Consider the following 19,505-nt stretch of genomic DNA (forward strand, 5'->3'; position numbering starts at 1 on the left):
TTACAAGTTTGTGGATGCAGAACTTTTTGTGGGTTTTGTGTGTTACACTGTATTTCAAGAGTTAACTTGTTGATTATGAAATGCCGGGCCTAATGTGGTGATTTTGTCTTTATTGTCTAAAGAGAAACTCTGAATAAAAAGGAAAAGCTCTGTTTGTTATCACACACATAGTTAAAGTTGTATTGTCTTAGAACCTGATTCAACTTCCATTGAATTAAGGGGAGCTTTTCTGTTGACTTTAATGGGTGTTGGATCAATCCCGTAGCCAGTGAATGGGCATTTAGCATAAATGAAGTTTATTCGCAGCTCTTCCACAGAATTGCTGTGTGATCTTGGGAAAGTCACTGAACCTCCTTGTACTTCCTTTCCCATTTGTAAAATTGGAATAATAACTATTAATAGTTACAAGGAAGTTGTGGGACTTTGTGATTTACAGGTGGAGAGAAGTACTGAGTAGTACACCTCTACCTCGATATAACGCTGTCCTCGGGAGCCAAAAAATCTTACCGCGTTATAGGTGAAACCGCATTACATTGAACTTGCTTTGATCCACCGGAGTGCGCAGCCTCCCCCCCCCCCCCCCCCCCCCCCGGAGCACTGCTTTACTGCGTTATATCCGAATTGTGTTATATCGGGTCGCGTTATATCGAGGTAGCGGTGTATTATTAAAATTTTATTCCTTCCTGTATGAGAAAAAGGGTAGTCCAGTGGTGAGGGCACTAGCCTAGGACTTGGGAGACCTGCGTTTAATTCCCTATTTTGCTGCAGACTTACTGTATGATCTGAGAGGCAAGTCACTTATTCCCTAGGAGCCTTAGTTCCCCATCTGTAAAATGGGAATAATAGCACTTCCCTACTTCACAGGTTTTCTGGGGATAAATACATAAGACTGTATGGTACTCACACACGGCAGTAAAGTGAGCCATATAAGTGCCTGTAAGACATGATTTTAACCTTTCATTCCCTGGTGTGCCTTCACTGTTCCTATCTCCCAGTTATGGTAAATACCATTTCTAGCCTTTTGCCTCTGAAACAGATACTGATATAGATAACTTATAGACCAACTGATGCAGCTACCTCAGTGCAGCTGCTCCTCTGAATACTTGTATCCTGAAAACCCGGATCTGGTATTTCTACTTTATTACACTTATGTTAATAGAAATTGTGGATGCTCAGTACTACTCAGGATCCAGTCTTGGCATTTTCTTTTTGTGGACTTCAGTAAGAGGAAGGCACTGTGCAGGTGTGGGTTGTGCAGACATCAGAGCACAGTTGTGCCAGTGCACCTCAGCCAGGGGTGAAAGTAGTAATAGGGACTTACCGGCACGGGGCTGGGTTGGGGCCGGCTCTGGCCCCTGGAAGGGGCGGGGTCTCAGGCGGAAGGGGCGGGGATGCGTGGGGTCAGAGCCAGCCCCGGCCCGCCCTGTACCGGTAAGTGCCCTCCTCCTCCCCCGCCGGGGTAGCAGCGGCAGCTGGGGGCTCTGGCAGCAGTTTAAAGGGCCCAGGGCTCCGCCGCTGCTACCGCCCCAGGCCCTTTAAACCGCTGCCGGAGCCCCCAGCTACCGCTGCTACCCCAGGGCTCCGGCAGCAGGGCTCCGGGGGCTATTTAAAGGGCCTGGGGCTTCCCTGCCTCTACCGCCCTGGGCCCTTTAAATAGCCCCCGGAGCCCTGGGGTAGCGGTGGCGGGGCTCCGGCGGCTATTTAAAGGGCCCAGGGCAGTAGAGGCAGCGGGAGCCCCGGCCCTTTACATAACCCCCGGAGCCCCGCTGCTGCTACCCCAGGGCTCCAGCAGCGGGGCTCTGGCGGCAATTTAAAGGGCCTGGGGCTCCAGCCGCTGCTGGGAGCCCCAGGCCCTTTAAATTGCCACCTGGGGAAGCCGGGCCGCCCCGGTACGGCACACCGGCTCTTGCCAGTACGCTGTACCGGGGCGTACCGGCTTACTTTCACCTCTGACCTCAGCCCTAATTTAATAGTATTCCGGGACTGAGGCCTCTCTTAGGGCGAGGCTAAATACAGTGCGCCAGACTTGTGATGTCTGGGGACCAGAGTGAAACTACTACATCTAGGTCACTTGCTATGACCTAAAGTCATATTTTAAATCAGGTCTTCATAAGTCTACCACAATGTGTTAATCCTTTGAGTAATCTGATTTTATGAATTTGTGCATTTTTGGAGCTGAGCAAATGCCCATTGACTTGAATCGGGCCAAGATTTCACCCTTAGTGTGAAATTCACATTTCCTGAAAAAATTAGGCCAAGGTAGGATATAGGGGCCTCAGAATCTCCCCCTCCGCCAACACAAAGATATAGCACCTACAGCCATCCTTGGGCTCTAGTAGTCGCCATAGCTCAGTATGCCCCACCCCTGTATGGGATTCTTAGCTAATGAATCTAGGTTATTTGATGACCCACTGACCACACCCCTACCACTCTTCTAGTCCACCCACAATCCCCTGTGCATTCTTGTCAAGTGGAGAAACATTTCATTTGGCTCTTCAACATGAAGGGGGCCGTGGAATCCTTCTAAATGGCGTTTCTGCTTTCTAGCCTCGTACAGCAGAACAGCAGTGGTTCCACTTCTTTTGGTCATTCCACAGATGTGCAGGGATGGGAACCAAGATTTCACCCAATTCTATCACATGGCTTTTGGCCTAACTTCCAGTCAGTAACAGTATATACCACCATATACCAATTGCTTCATAAATATGTATACAAACATTTTATTTGCATTACCTATTCAGAAAAAATATTTATCTTTAATAGGACTCTTCTATGAGGCTTTCTGAAATTTTCCACAAAATTTTGTTAGTTTTTAGTTCCTGGAAAAATGTTTCCAACTTATGCAGAAATCCCTGCCAGGTACATTTTAACACAAACATTCTGCATATGCGTTTTTAAATTGCTTGGGTCCCAGTTCTGCATGGGTGGGTCCCTGTTACCTAGTCCCTGCTCTGCACAATCATGGGGTCTGCCTGCCTGGAGCTCTTTGCAGGATCAATGCCTTCAACATTTGAGCCCTTTTCTTTTTTACTACTAATAATTTCTTACAAAAGACTTTGAGCACATTATGTGACATGTGCCCCACAATCTCCCTTTCCATGCATAGCTGCATGGAAACTCTTCATTAATGTCTGAGACTTCTAGATTCATTGCAGCGGTTAGGTAGTTGGGGTCCAATCCTGCTCACATTGAATCCATGTTAAAAATTCCATTGATTTCAATGATGCCACATCAGACCCTAGTAGGGTGGCCAGATGTCCCGATTTTATAGGGACAGTCCTGATTTTTGGGTCTTTTTCTTATATAGGCTCCTAATCTCCCCCCCCCCCCCCCACCGTCCCGATTTTTCACATTTGCTGTCTGGTCACCCTAGACCCTGGGTGCTGCCGTCACATACTTGCAAATGTTATATTCCATAGTAAAAGTCAGTGGTCCAAATTCTGGGCCTGACTATGCAACTTACATAGAGTAGCCTTTACTTGAGAGAGTATTGTAATCGAGGTCAATGGGACTACTCCTGTAAGTGCTACAGAGAGTGAGTGAGTGAGATTTGCAGAATTGGGCGCTCTTTGACACCAGTGCAACCGACTTGATTTCAACATGGTTGCATTGATGTCACTGAGTGTACAATTAGGCACTATGAGCAAGGATCACACACATTTAAATCAGAGTATTGCTTTAGAATAAGATGGATTATTGAGGTTTTATAAAATAATGCAGTGGAAATACTTATAGAACCTTAGAATATACAAATAACATTGTCTTGGTTATGTAAATATCTCAACAGGCATCTTGGGGTGGCTCAGCTTTGATGTCAAGGAAGCATCGTAAGCTTCTGTGTGGCATTCACAGGTAAATAGTTTAATGGCTCATGGGAACACCCAGGAAGGGTGTTAATTGGGAAGGGCACTGCTTAAGAATCTCTTTGGAGTTTGTATATCCAAAGCATTCTTTTAATTGAAGAGACCACAGAATTTATAGGGAGGGAGGAGAGGAGGGGAATTCAGAAATCTGTTATAGGCATTTGTAATATACATGGGCATTTTTCGCTATCTACTACTGTGATTATAAGGTAATCATTTGTTTTTCCTCTTTCCTTAATTCCCCAGGGCTGATTCTGTTGCCTGGAATCCCCATAAAATGCTGATGGCAGGAATCCAGTGCTGTGCTCTTCTGGTGAAAGACAACTCTGTAAGTTATCTTTTAAATGCAACTTAAAATTAGGGTGTATCATTGCTGTACAGTATTATGGAAGTGGAAATAATTAGGACGCAATTGCAAGTTATTTTTACTACACTCTCTAATGCAAAGTATAGAGCTGTAAAAAACGTATACAATGTCACAAAGGACAAATAAATGATATGGCACCAAATTCACCCATGACACTAAACTCAACAGAGTTATACCAGGGTTGAATTTTGCACATGGTGTTCCTGTAACTTATTTGATTTAGATGATGAAGTAAGCTGCTCAGTCACACAGATGCAGGATGAAGTGGTCTCCAGCACTTGGAGCCTGATCTTGCTCCCATCAAAGTCCATGGCAAAACTCTCCCATCCATTTGGATGGGAGCAGTATTTAGTCTTTCGGTGGCATTCATTAAACAGTTAGGGCTAAATGTTTCCTTCCTTTGCACTAAATTTTAGGTCGACTTACAACCACTGCTCCTTTGCCTCTCCCCATTGTTCACTGCACTGTGCTGACATGTTTCTTTCATCCCTTCCATATGGTTTGGTTTCTTCTTTGTCTGCCTGTCCCGGTGATGTGCTATGCTGCATAAAAATCAGCTGGAGGACGACTTAGTTCGTGCTGTCACAAATTGACAGGAGGTGCTGTGTTCAGCAGAGTTACTTCAGCACATTGCACTAGTGCATCAGCAGGATAGGTAGATGAAAAAGAGATGGCTCACCGGTATTTCTGGGGAGGGATAGGTGGGCAATACCTCTCCTCTTTTTGCTTGCATACATGTAAGAGTGAAATAAGTTTCATTTTTCCCCCCCCATGAATTCATCACTCTCTTCTCCTGAGTAACCTTCCAGGGAATTAGCATTTACTCCAAGTAGATAGGACTACTTTTTAAACACCTGCTGTGGTTGCAGTCTGACATATTCAATTATGAAGCTGTTCAGTTCTGGTTATAGCAATATCTCAAGTGACCTTCCATGGCTTGCACTAACATTACACACCATGTTAGGTCTTTTTGTGATAGACATAATTATTTCCCATAGGAAAGAATGACACGAGGGGAACTAATATCCTCTGATGCTCTCTGTCAGAGAGCAGGATGTGGGTGATTGTGCCTGGTGGTTAGTGCAGGAGTGAGCCCTGGTGGCTACAGCAGGAGCCAGAAGTCAGTAATTGGAGCCATGGGCCAGAGCCAGGTTACATGGAGTGAGGCAAAGCAGGGGCAGAGCTGTTTCCAAGCCAGGAGCTATCGCAGTCATGGGCGAATGCTTTGAGCAGCCACCAAACTGCTGCTGCTGGGTTTAAGAGCTGGTCTGCTGACTCTTATTGCCAATGAGGCAGCCTACCACAGGCCAGCTCCGCTCCTCAGATTGCCTGGAGACTGGCTCTGCTGCAGGTTCTGATTCCTTACACCCGCTGCAATGCAGCTATGCTATATTTTGATAACTCCGTGTCCATCCCTGCCTCACCCTCACAACTGAAACACTATGCAGAATTGTGATGCGTAGTCCGTAGGAGCCAAACCAAACACTTTTTTTTTTTATTTGAATACCACTACTTCTTTTTCAAGCTGTAGCACTACCTATTCTGCTCGTTGACTTAGATGTCCACCTATGAAAGCAAGCTTTCTTTTCAAAACTGACTTAACGTGATGCAATGGCAGTGCAGGTAGATTACTGTAGCAGGTATGGGGCCACACAGAAGAACATAAGACCAGACTGTAAGAAACTTCAGGGATTGGAAAAGGCTCAGTGTTTGATTTGGGATTCCATCTTCTTGCCTTTGTCACCATGACTTCCAATCTCCTAAAAGGACAGAGGCTGCTTTCTTAAATCTTACAAATGTAGGGCCCAGTTGTGGTTTTCCAGCCACTGCTCCAACTTGTGGGTCTGGAAGAGGAGCATTACCATTCTGAGGAGTGCAAGGGGAGAGCAGCCATGGTACCACTCTTTCCAAGGTGATAGCATGAGCTTCCTCCCTACAAGGTCAATTTTGCTGGCCACTATGGAGGTGAGACAGGCTGGTGATTTGTTGGCCCCTCTGGGAAGCTAGTGGTATTGATAGTGTCCAGTCCCGCACACCCCTCCTTGAAATCTCTCCCTTTTGGTGCCCCTCAATCAAGTCCATAGCCCAATGTTCGAAGGGGAATTGAAGGAACAAGGAGAAAAGGAGGAAGACATAGTGACTTGAAGTGAGGAATGTTGTTCCCTTTTATTATTCCCTCATCCTAACAGATTTTATTCTACGTATGCCAGTAGGTAACTCGTATCACTTTTTATATCCCTTGGATTTTGTCTTGACATATTTTCTTCTATTTAATTACCAGTTCAAGAGAGTTATCTGTGATGCATTGGAATGCAGATTAAAACCTGTACATTCTGTTACAGAAATAACACTTTTCACAAAAGTCTCTGTCAGACACCTTGTACCATTTCGCAATCAAACTTGCAACAGATGTAGAGAAATGAAATATGAAATATACCTTCAGTCAGTCCACACTGAAATTTAAAAAATGGATTGTGTTCTCTCCATGAGATGATGTTCAGCAAGGTTTCATGTTTATAGGCTTCACGATCTATTTAGAACACGTGCAATGTGGCTGCCACTTAAACACACAGTTGCAAATCCAGATTAAATTCTGTAGCCAAACTTTTACTCTACATGCATTCTAATTGAATAGTTTCATTCAGCCAAAATCCTCAATTAGTTCCACCCTCCTCAATTATTGACCACTCCACTACCCTCCTTTGTCATGTAGGTGCACAACCTTAGGGCCATCTTCAACTTCTTTTCCATTTCCTGCTACATCCTGGCTCTTGCTTCTTCCTCCGCAGTATTTATCAAATCTGTCCATTCCTCACTCTCTCAAATGCTGCAACCTTCTCCTTTCTGTTTTATCCCTATCTCTGCTCTCTTTGGCCATCCAAACTTCTGCCTTTAAAATCATCATCTTCTCCTGTTGCTCTATGGCACCCCTTCCTCAAGACATTTCACTAGCGTCTTGTCTCATTGCACTTTAGTTTTAAACCCCTCGTCCAAATCTTCCAGGCTCTGCTCAGCTCTGTGCCTGCTGCATCACAGCTCTCCTTTCCTCCTACTTCCTACCTTGTGACCTACCTTCTTCCAACTCCCCTCTCCTTTAATGCTGCCTTTGTTTCCTTCCCCCCCCATTTGTAAGCTTGTGTCTTTTGCCATATTTTGTACCCCATAATCCTACAACAACCCACCCACCTCTTATGAATGATGTGGCTTCATTCTTTTTCTGATCCCTCTACAGAACTCATTTATTGTGGCTTCTTTTTCACCACTCATCTCTGTTTGGACAGTCTCTACTGAATTAGTCTTGAGAGTCAGAGCATGTGAATTTTTGCATAAAATGCTTTCATTTCAAAACTGGAATTATGATGCAATAAAATAATTTCCTGCATGCTACTTTTAAATGTGAAGAGTGGCAGAAATCTCTTAGGAGACTGAAAATGATGCTGTATTGATACTCTGCTTGGTGTATTTTTATTGTACCAAATGAATAATCTATGCTTAAATCATTAGAGGTTGTCCAGTGTTTTTTGGGGGGAAATCTGAAATTTGGGGTGAAATACACCCCACCTCATAAGCCCCAAGTAATTGGACTGTACATAAGGATCTCTGTTGGAGCAGGCCAGATTGGATTCAGCTACCCCTTTATCCACAGGCAGGCCACAGGGCTGCAAACATAGGTGCTGGAACTAGGGCTTCTGGAGGTGCTGCTGCATCCTCTGACTTGAAGTGGTTTCCATCCTATTCAGGGTTTACAGTTTGGATCAATGGCTCTCAGCACCCCCACTATACAAATTGTTCCAGCACTCCTGGCTGCAAAGCACCTCCTCTGTGACTGCTCTTCCAACCTATGGACTGCAACTATGGCAGCAGCAGGCCGACACTCTATATATTTGGGCAACTAGTTCAGTGTAAAAGCAGATCCAGTGGCTCTTCTTTTCACCTGCTCTCTTGGCCTCTTTGGGGCTGATACAGAAGACTCTTCCACAGCCCACAACTCATCATTGGCAATATGGGATGAAATCCTGGTCCCATTGGGATCAATGGCAAAACTCCCATTGGCTTCATAGGGGCCAGGGTTTCATCCAGTGTTCTTAAGCAATAAGGAGGGACTTGCATGGATTCTCCATGCTTGGGTTCATTCCATGTTGTTTGTTTGTTTGTTTGTTTGTTTGTTTGTTTGTTTGTTTTTCAGTAAAAGTTTGGCACAAAGAAAATAGTGCAAGTTAATTTCCAACTTATAATGTTGCTTATAAAACTCAAAGGGTTTTTTAAATGCACAGCAGCAGTCTAAACTTTTATTTTATTTTAAAATAGGACCTGCTTAAGAAATGCTACTCTGCCAAGGCCTCCTACCTTTTCCAGCAGGACAAGTTCTATGATGTCAGCTACGACACAGGAGACAAGTCTATCCAGTGTAGCCGACGACCGGATGCATTTAAATTCTGGATGACGTGGAAGGCATTGGGAACTACAGGACTTGAGGAACGAGTAAACAGAGCCCTTGCCTTAGCTAGGTACCTGATCTCTAATTTGAATGTTGCTTTTTTCTTTGTTTTAATTGACTGAAGCTTCCATAACAATGTCCACAGCACACTGTCTATCCTGAAACCAGTTAAACCTTTATAACTTTAAAATAATCTAATAATAATTCATAAATTAGGGATAAAATGAAGTTCAGGGTCCAATTTAAAGGGATACCATCAATCTGTATTAGGCCTAAAGGTGATCGTCTGGAAACTGATGTGGTCCAGTGAAGAACGCCCTTCTTATTTCAGATATCTAATTTAGAAACGACGCTGCTGTTTTTCATTAATACCAAAACACAATGGGCCAGATTCTGTGCTGTATCCAGCTGGAGGTGAATTTACCATTCCAGAGACTGTATGGTGGGGAAATTCCCTTGGGCCACTGCAGCCCCTTTATGGCTTTTATGTCACCAAATTGGTGGTAGTACCTGTAGGGAGAGTGGGTTTTCCTCCCCTTCCCCTAAAACTCCCTGGTGCAGGCAAAGTTTTAATGTGTAGAGTACCACCGTTTTTAAAGTATGTTAGCATCTGTGGCTTCTCTCCTTGCAGCAGCCAAGAAATCCCACCACTCTAGCATTTGCAAGTGCTTCCAAGAGGCATTTGAAATTAATGCTTTGTTTTTAAAATATGTTTGAGCATGAGCCATAATGTTCTTGAAAGTCAGGTGCAGAACCTGGATTTAGAATGAAGATTGGGATTACCATAATGGATCATACAAGTGCTCCATCAAGTCCATACTCCATTGGTAGCCTGTATCTTGTGCCTCAGGAGAATGTGCAGGAAACCCTACAGCAGGATTTTATAGAATACCTGGCCCACAGGGAATTTTTCTTCCTAAGCCCCATTAATTAGAGGTTGGCTTCTTCCCTGAAGCATCCCTTCAAAACCTCTCTAATAGTGAATCTTTGCATGTTCTTGTTATCCTTATAAATTTTCAATCCTTTTTATTTTTAAACCCTACTAAGTTCTTGAGTTCTGTCTTGTAGCAGTAAGTTCCACGAGCTCATTGTACACTTTGTAAAATTCTCCCTCAATGAGCACTTCCAAGATGGTGTTGCCAGAGGCTCTGGGAAGAGAATTATTTATATGGGTTATTTTGCATGGACACTGACCTTTTAAAATTAAACAAAATCTCCTTTTCTTTTTATACAGTGCCTAGCACAATAGGGTCCTGATCCATGACTGGGGCTCCTTGGCTTCAAAATACAAATAATAAATATTAATAACACTAACCAGCCCTATGTTAATAATTTATTTTTAATTTGATGCCAAATACCATGTCAGAGAGAGTAATACCCTAGCATTTACAATGGTGCAAGTTAAAGGGACCGTTCCTTTTCAACACTTCCATATAAAGAAAAAGCTAAAACATAAATTGCGTAAAAATATATGTATTCTAAAGAAAAAAAGTGGCGCTAGAGGGAATTCATTAAAAACCAAATCCACTGTCGTGATTCTGCTGCTTAAAAGTCCCTAGAGTCTTTTGAGTAAATTGCAGTCTTGTGTGCACTTCAGGGCCCTCTGTCGATATATATATACAGAGCGCGTCAGTTCCTTCTTGCTATCAGTAGAAGGATTCAGCCACGTCAAGGTCATTGGTGCAGGTCATCTGACTGAGAATGTACAGATTAATGGTGGGATCAATACCCTCTTTGATAGTTAGGATTTAGCTGGTGGTGTTTCTAAGTGACAGTGTGGGTTTTTATTTTTGTTTTGTTTTTTAATGAAATTGCCTTAATCAGATAACAGCTAGCAGTGATATTCTGTACAGTAGCTGCTTTGCTATCTTGACTTTGCATGGGAACAGGCACTTGGTAGCTGAGACATCAGTTTCCCTGGGCACTAAGCCAGATTTCTTAACTACATGACCAGCTGTGCAGCCTTTTTCTTGCTATGTTACAGTAGGGTTTACTTTGATGCTGCAGAGATGATATTTTAGTGTTCCTGAATATGACCTGGATTAATTCTGGAGCTAGTTCATTGACCTTACAATTTGAGGGCAAGAATTTTTCCACTGCCAGGCAGAGTTGCAAAGGTTTTTAATCTGATTGCAATTCTGTACTCCCTTTGCATCAAACTCTGGCCATTGCATTGATTTCTTCCTTTTTTTAGAGGTGAATCATGTTTTCATAGCATTAGCTTAGATCAGATCAGAGTGCTCCTGAGCTATTTACTTGAAAGGACTTACTTTTAAAATACTTATGATAGAGTGCTCAACTGATCACTTTGGAGATTATTTTCTTTACATTTAGTCCTGATGGCAAAGAATTAGATTTCCTTATTTCCTTATTGCTTTATGGAGTAAGCTGCATTTTAGAGTCACAAGATTGCGATCACATCTGGGTGTTGTGTTAGACCATCATCTCCACAGTTTGTGTCACCTCTGTCTGATTCCTTTTCTAAAGACACCCCTCCGCCTGAAACCTAGCTTCATTCACTACTGGCTCCCCCTCAGTCTCTGCGGTGTTAGTAATTTCAAATACTTCTTGTTTTTTCTGCTCTGTTATGAAGTTGTTGAACTAGGACTCCACCCTTTCTGTGATTCCACAGTCAGGGGATAATAATAATACAGTTCTACTGTCCACCATGGAAAGATGTAGGGAGAAAATTACACCACTGGTGCCAAATGGACCGGACATTAGAAATCGAGAATGATGGATTTTCTAGTGGCTGCCTTTTTTGGCCATGGACAGTGGTCAGAGAAACATCAGATGTCAATCAGTCACACTCCACTTTTAATCTTGTTTCAATGGGTGGTTAAAATAAACAAAAAACAAAAACAAAATGCTAGCCACGGGGGAGAGAGCTATTTTGCAGTGCTAACTATCTTGCTAATGCTATTTTAAAATTGCTAACATCTTTCAAAAACAAGGTGATCTCATTTTAGCTAATCCAAAAAAGGGAAGTGTTGTTGTGTTTTTGTGTGAAGTTTTGTTTTAAATGAATGAGGGAACATGGGCTATTCCAGTCTAGGTCCTCTCCTGAGCAGATTGTTTGTTGTGCTCGGTGCTGTAGTTTTATGATATGGACAAATGTCATATAGCCAGTAGTCAGGGTCACTAAACTTGTTTCACTTTAGTCCACAAAAATATCTCCTCCAAGGCATGGTGGGTCTTTGCCCAGTTTGCTAACTAGCCTCATAGCCATCCCATAATAAAATCAGTCTAATCCTTGGTGCAATAATGGTAAAGCATCTTTTTTATTCTTTGCTTAGCTTTGTCAACCTGAACGTTACTGTGGTTGATCACGGTGGCCAGGTGGCAAACTATAATGCTAACGGTAACTGCTGATCTAAATGGACATTGAAAAAGAGATTCAATGCTGGCTTCGTTTTGATAAGATAGGTGAAAGGATCTCAGCAGCATGCAGTTAGATACAGCATTGAGAGCTGGCATCAGCACTTTGTCATGGCAATCAGGTTATGTGGATATACACTAAGGGTAATGAGTCACATGCACAAGTCTTGTTAACCACAAACAACACGGCAACTCCCCATGCTCTGCTTTGAAAAAATGTATGCTCTCTAAGGTGTTCTTTATTGAGCCCCTGGATAAACAATCTCTGCAGGATCTCAGCTAAAGTGCCAGGCTGTGACAATGAAGCTGTGCTGGTGGTGCCCATATTGGGACTTTCCCCTGGCATGTACACAGGGCCCAAAGTTGGTGTTTTGACAGATTTCTTCCTCCCTCTATTTGTGCTCACGGTATATGGTGATAACCAGTAAAAGCAGTTACAAGCAGAAAAATGCCTAAGTATCACAACAAACGGACAGATTTATTGAAATATTCCCAGACCCTGGCCAGAATCCTGACAAAAGGACTTTCGTGGGGTCTGATCATGCTGACTGCACACACGGACTCATGCTGGCATTACTAATTTGCAGTTGCTGACCGAGCAAACAGGAGATAAAGTACATTCAATAAAGGCAGTAGGTAGCTAGATGTATGGAATATTGCTGTGTGTGGAATGGGACGCAGCGATTAACAATAACACAGTGCCGTGGGAACCGTGTTCTCTGAACTGCAGGCCAGTGCCCTGGAGCCAATGCAGTTAAACAAGACAGATAGGAGTATGCAACCACTCCATTCACAGCCAGGGCAGCACAATACCCCTTACCTAGTGCCTTTACTCAGGCTATCACTACACTAGAGAGCTTACACCGATGCAGCAGTGCCACTGTAAGCTCCCTCGTGTAGCTGCTCTAAGCTGATGGGAGAGCTCTCTTCCATCAGCTTCATTAATCCACCCCCAACGAGTGGCAGCATCTGTGTCAGCGGGAGAAGCTCTTCCGCGTCATAGCGCTGTCAATGCCGGCGCTTAAGTTGGTGTAGCTTATGTCGCTCGGGGGGTGGCTTATTCACACCCCTGAGCGACATAGGTTATGCCAACGTAAGTGATAGTGTAGACATAGCCTCAGAAGCAATTAAATAGGCCTGACAAGGATTTGGCTGCAACCTTTGCAGCTGGGGCTGTGCATGCAAATGTCACATGTAATTACTTTGTGAATGTGGCAACATATAATGACCATAGAACCCAGTTTATCCAAGCCTCCATTATGCGGCTCTTATTAACCGAACCACCCACGCGCACACAGGATCATAGGAAATTGACATCACCTCCATCGTAGTATTGGTATGCCGTGTTTTCAGTCTTGTAAAAGATTGACACTATTAAGCAAAAATGTGTAGTGCTGTTATTGGATGCAAAATTAGAGATTATTAATAAAATAAAAAAAAGGAGAGTCGCTAGCAAAAATAGCCCAAAATTATAGCATTGGATAAAGCACAGTATTGGACATCAAACACAATGCAGAGCAAATTCTTAAATATTGCATGAATAACTCAATATCTCTGCATACTGGAAGACCATGAAGCAACTGAACGATGCTGGTCTAGATGAAGCCCTTTAACTGTGGTTTATACAGGCGAGAGAGAAAGGCATTCCTATTAGTGGTCCTTCACTATGCGAGAAGGCTTAAGGCTTTCATCAAGGTTTAGAAGGGGACGCATGTTTCTCAACTAGTCAGGGATGGCTCGGTCAGTTTAAAAAGCGTCACGACATCCGACAGCTAACAGTCACCAGGGAAAAGCTGTCTGCTAATTCAGGAGTTATTTCTGACTATTTAAAAAAAAAAAAAAAAAAAGAAAAGAAAAGGGGCAAGTATCTTAGCTGAGCACAACTTGTCACTGGAACAAATTTATAACTGTGACGGGACTTGCTGCAGGAATGGAAAGATCTGTGCCTGGCTACAAACAGAGCAAAGAACGTTTGACAGCCCTGGCCTGTGCTAATGCTAGTGGCACATCCAAGCTCCCGTTAATTATCATTGGTAAAGCAATGAATCCGCATGCGCTTAAAAATGCAAAAATGGATGCTTTGCCCGTCCTCTACAAATCACAAGGAAAAACATGGATGGACAGTGTTTTGTTTCGTGATTGAGTTTTTAAAAACTTTTGTTCCAAGTATGCAAGCTCATCTGAACAAAAACAGCATCCCATTGAAAGCTATCTTACTGCTGGGCAACGCAGTCGCTCACTCTGATGACAGAGGGCTCACCTCCCAAGATGACCCTATTTTCTGGGTTTTTTTTCTCCCCTCCAAACGTAACATCTCTTGTGCAGCCTATGGACCAAGGCGTGCTGGAAAGTCTAAAACAACGCTATCAACAGGATCTTCTTAATCGACTATTGATGTCTGATGAAGCAACTGAGAACAAAGGCAATATGTTGCAGCGCTGGAAAAAAAATCAGTATCGAGGATGCTATATATGAGGTTGCAGAAGCATGGGAAGACATCTCCAGGTCAACCTTACAAAAACTGCGGAAAAATCTGTGGCCTGAAGTTATTGCTGACACTTAGAACAGTGACCGGGCAGCTGAAACAACAGCATTGGCAGCTGAAGAAGAGACCAGTGCGTTTGTGGATCTCCTCCCTAAGACTTCCTCGCTGCACAGAAGTCGATGAAGATGATGTTGCAGATTGGCTTGAAAATGATGCTAACTACCCTGGAAGATGCCAAAATCATTCAGACTGTACTAGACGCTGACAGTGACTATGCAGCTGAAGAGTCTGCTGAGGAAGAATTGATGGGAAAAAATTCTCACTGCGATGCTGCAATAGCAGGAAACCTCTTCCTTCAGTACTTGGAGCAACAGCCCGATACCGACCCCTCTGAACTGCTGTTGATGAAGCCACTCCATGATCGCACAATGAATACGAGAACCTCTCATCTAGAACAATGCAAACTGTCAGATTTTTTTCCAGGCATTCTAAATGTGAGTGCTGCTGTACCTACCATCATGCCTATGTACTGTACTTTCTGCATATTCCATATTGTTGTTACCATTAGTATTGCTGTTACAACTTAAAATGATCATTTCTGCATTTTAAAAAACTGGTACTCTTTATAGAAGTAATGGTTCATGTACGCTGTAAATAAGGAAGGGGGTTATGTTTTAATGCTTTGTAATTATCATTTTTGCATTTTTAAAAAAAAAATCGTACTCTTTGTGATGTTATGTGTACATAAGCTAAATAGAGATGGTAACTTGTGTAACATTAAACAGACTTTGTAGACCAGTGTTTATCAACCTAGTGTCAGAGAACAGATTTAGGAGGTCGCAAGTACAGAGCCAGCATTAGGGGGTGGCAAGCAAGGCAATTGCCCGGGACCTCACGTCACGGACCCCCTGGGAAGCTAAGTTACATGCTTCAGCCCCAGGCGCAGGGTTCCAGCTGTCAGCCACGGGCGGCAAGGCTCGGGCTGTCAGTTGTAATTTGAAATCTGATCCCCGCCTGTAATATTCCAATAGCTTAAATTTTCTAGCAGTGATGTCTCAGGCAAGGCCTGACTCAAGTGGCCTAAGGGGATAAAATGTTTTAAATGTCCTAAACATTCCCTAAACCTGCCAGGGTTGCTCCTTCTAACTTCAGAAACTGCTCCTACCCTTTCCTCCCGAAAATCAAATACTGGGTGACATGATCACACACTCCCGCTCCTTATTACAGTTATGCTGATCCAGTTAGGGCACAGAAACAGTTCCATGTGGCTAAGGTGACTACTTGCACAGCAGTAAGAGTGAATAACAAATACAGGCAGTGAACAACTTTCAAAGAGCTCATATGCAAAAAAAAATTTCAGCCTCAATAGTTTGAACAATTATGAATAACAATTGAAACTCTGTGAACAATTCACAAACAGGAAAAAGAAGCCAAAATGTGGACGAAGTGTTCACAATGAATAGTTTGACCATCTCTACTCTTGGTGCATTACTCCTAGAGCCAGTTGGAAAAACTTTGATGGAACCATATTGCACTGGAATATGCAGTTCTATTGAAATTCAAACATGTCGCAAAATCAGGTTGATTTTACCACTGTTTCATTTCAGAAGTAAAATGTGGAAAAAAGTTCAGACAATAGTGAGATGTCCCATTTCAACATTTTTGGAACAAAATGTTTAGATTTTTTTTTGTTTCGAAATTACCTTGTTTTAATTTTTTAAAAATGTTGTATTATAATACAAAACAGCCAATGTTGCAAAGTTTTGATTTCATCAAAATGAAATGTTTTGGTTGACCCAAAACAATTTTTTTTTCCTTTGTGGAGAATTTAAAATGTTCAGTTTTCATTATAATTTGGAACAAAGCCGAACTTTGAAATCCTTTGCAAAATGGAACTTGCATCTTCCCCACACAGCTCCAATTACTACTTTTATGACTAGAGATGAAACTGAACTGCGAACTTTGGATCCACACCCGAAGTCTTCTGACAATCAGATGGGGTGAAATCCACCCTTTTTCGGTTTAGAATTCTGTAGAGATCTGTGCCTGCTGTAATGTTTGGGTCAAGATCCAAATATTTCTGTAATTTGAGGGGGTTTTTTGGATCCAGGATTTTGGTTCAGATCTATTTTCGCTTATTACATTAGTGTGTTTCTGCTGGTGGTGAAAGAAGAAAATTTTCTTTTAGTGCACTGTTATTGGAGAATACCCAGGGATGATTATGCATCAGTGACATATATTGTTGTGTAAAAGTGGAACTGTGAAAATACTGGAGGTTGCTGAGAGAGAGGTCCAGTGCACCAGGGCATGATGCTAAAGAATAGGAGAGAGTAAGAGAATTGGGGGCAGTGGCAGGACTTAGAGAAATGTCAGAAGTAGGCAGTGAAGTGAAATGAGATGGCAGCACAGAGCTTTTAGCTGTGGAACAGAAAGTAAGTTATTGGTGGAGAACAACTCAGGCATGGTCTATACTAGCAACTTACGTTGATAGAACTACGTTGTTCCATACCCCTGTGGAAAATCCGTATCCCTGAGCGACGCAGTTATAGTGACCTAACTCCCAGTGTAGACAGCACTATGTTGATGGGAGAGCTTCTCCCATCGACACAACTACTGCCTCTCGGGGTGGTGGAGTACCTACATTGTCAATGTAGATAGTGTCTCCACTAAGCACTACAGCGGAACAACTACATCGCTGCAGCATTTTAAGTGTAAACAAGCCCTCAGTGTTGGAAAAGGGAGCTACGTTGGTGGATCCATGCAGCTCACAATTCTAATACAGGTAGGCCCAATTTCTGCTCCCAATGAAAGCGGGCAGCATTTGGTTTACACCATCACTCACTGCTTGGCTCCAGTCTTTACTTATTTTCGGGAGCTGGTTATCCCATTAACTGTTGTATTTTCACAGCAGGTAGAAACTATTTTAAAGCTCTGCTATTAAGAAATCTAGACATGTTCAAGACAATTTTTTGCTACCTGCATATCCTATATTTTTGTTACATCTTATAAACGTATGTTTACTTGCAGATACCTAGTAGATGAAATTAAGAAAAGAGAAGGATTCCAGCTTCTGTTGGAGGTAGGTGACTATAGAACTGAGTTTGTGTTTTTGTCAAATGCCAGTCTGTATTTTGGGTGCTTATTTAAATAAACTTGGTAAATTGCTGATGCACAGAAGTGTTAAACCACATCATATTGTCCATATTTCACATAATCAGTCTGTCCATTTCCCTTGCTTCTGGGGTTGTGTAGGCATTGGGACCTATGGCTTGAGTAATCCCCTTGTATGGCAATGGGTAGGGTTACAAAAGGACCACCCTTGCTAGAGCTATGGCTAAGAACTAGAGCTGGTTGGAGTTTTTCAGTTAAAACTTCTGTCCTGAAAGTGGACTCTTCTTCATTTAAAAATAATAATAATAAAACAATCGCCACCCCCTGCACTCCCAAAATTCCAGTGTAGAACAACTGGCACTTTTCAAACAGCTCTACTGATAACTTTTTTTTCCTTACAATTTACTCCATGGCAAAGTAAGTTGACGAAGTTCCTGTTTGCAGAGAATGCGCTGAGCAGCAGGGGTCTCAGCTCCTGCCCCTGCTCAGCTCTTTGGCCAATGAGATCAGCACCTGGCGACATCGAGGAGGGGAGTCTATTTAGAGGGGGGGTGTGGGTGGGTAGGTAGCAGCAATAGAAGGAGCAGAGTAGACCGGAAGACGGGGAGTAACAGGATGGCGGAGGCATAGGGGGAGAAAAAAGGGACAGGAGGAGGAAGGGGGGCAGTAGACACATGAAGAGCAACAGGGTGGAAAAAGAATTAAAAGAACAGAAGTGAATTTAAATTGAAATGTGGGTTTATACTTGTGCTTTAACTATCATGGTTGGAGTGGAAGCTGAAAGAAACTGAAAACATAAATTTTTCCCAGTAAATTTCTGCTAATTTGGAGAGAGCACACGGGGTGGGTGGGAATTATCCTGTGTAACAAGGGGTTCTGGGGAAGGTTTCATGGCTTGTCTCAAGCCTGTTTGAGTGGCAAGGTGTTCTGGAATTTGTAATCCAGAAGAACTGGTAGGAATTGTAAACAACTCAGCAGCAATATGTGCTGGGAAAGGGAAGGCAGGGATGTAAAATAGCTCAGGAAAGAGGTCAGATTTGATGTGGGGTCCTCTACAGAGTGAAAAACCTGGAGAGAGCAGCCATAGCTGCTGGTGAGCCCCTCCAGTGAGGGGATGCCAGGAGTATGGGTGGGAAGGAGGAGCAGATGGGAAGAGGCCTGCAGAAGAATAAGAACCCTAAGGAGGGGTAAGCTGCCCATTTGGGAAAAGGCTGCCAGTGGCCCAGAAGTGTCAGTCCTGCACTGAGCTGAAGGTTTAGGTTTGTGCAAGGAAGCCCATGAATGAAACTACCTGGGGCAAAAGAGCTTGATGGTGGGATTGGGCAGTTGCTTTATTGTTTAGAGGCCCCAGGCTGGGACTTCTAGAGAAGGTAGGAGAAAAGCTTTGCCTTTCACTTGCTGCATGAAGGGATAAGATTGTTCAGGCCCTGAGGGAGGGACTGGAAACTACACCTCTACCTCGATATAATGCTGTTCTCGGGAGCCAAAAAATCTTACGCATTATAGGTGAAACCGCGTTATATCGAACTTGCTTTGATCTGCCGGAGTGCGCAGCCCCGCTCCCCCAGAGCACTGCTTTACTGTGTTATATCAGGTCGTGTTATATTGAGGTAGAGGTGTATGTGAAAAATGGCTAAGTGGAGCCAGTTTTTCTTGGACTTCTGTTGACTCTGGAAAAGGTAGAGTTTTCCTCACATAGCCAGAGGGTTAACCTACCCAATGAATGAAGGGAAACTGAGGCATGGCTGCATCTGATGAAGGGAAGATAAGCCATTGACTGCATGCCCCCTCTGCCCTGAAACAAAACTGAGATTGAAACCCCATATTAGTCAGCTAGCGCTTCAGCTCATGAGGAAACTACTG

The 19,505-nt window shown here is 43.2% G+C and overlaps 1 protein-coding gene across 1 annotated transcript in view; it reads left to right on the top strand.

Moving 5' to 3' along the window:
• GADL1 (glutamate decarboxylase like 1) overlaps positions 1-19,505 on the top strand; it is an 80,344-nt gene that overhangs the window by 20,318 nt on the left and 40,521 nt on the right. Inside the window, exons 10-13 of the mRNA XM_065398018.1 lie at positions 3,788-3,852; positions 4,110-4,191; positions 8,539-8,738; positions 17,559-17,610. Coding sequence (XP_065254090.1) covers positions 3,788-3,852; positions 4,110-4,191; positions 8,539-8,738; positions 17,559-17,610 — 399 coding nt within the window. The remainder of the gene's footprint in view (positions 1-3,787; positions 3,853-4,109; positions 4,192-8,538; positions 8,739-17,558; positions 17,611-19,505) is intronic.

This window comes from Emys orbicularis, chromosome 2 (assembly GCF_028017835.1).
Source record: "Emys orbicularis isolate rEmyOrb1 chromosome 2, rEmyOrb1.hap1, whole genome shotgun sequence".
NCBI classification, from domain to species: domain Eukaryota; kingdom Metazoa; phylum Chordata; order Testudines; family Emydidae; genus Emys; species Emys orbicularis.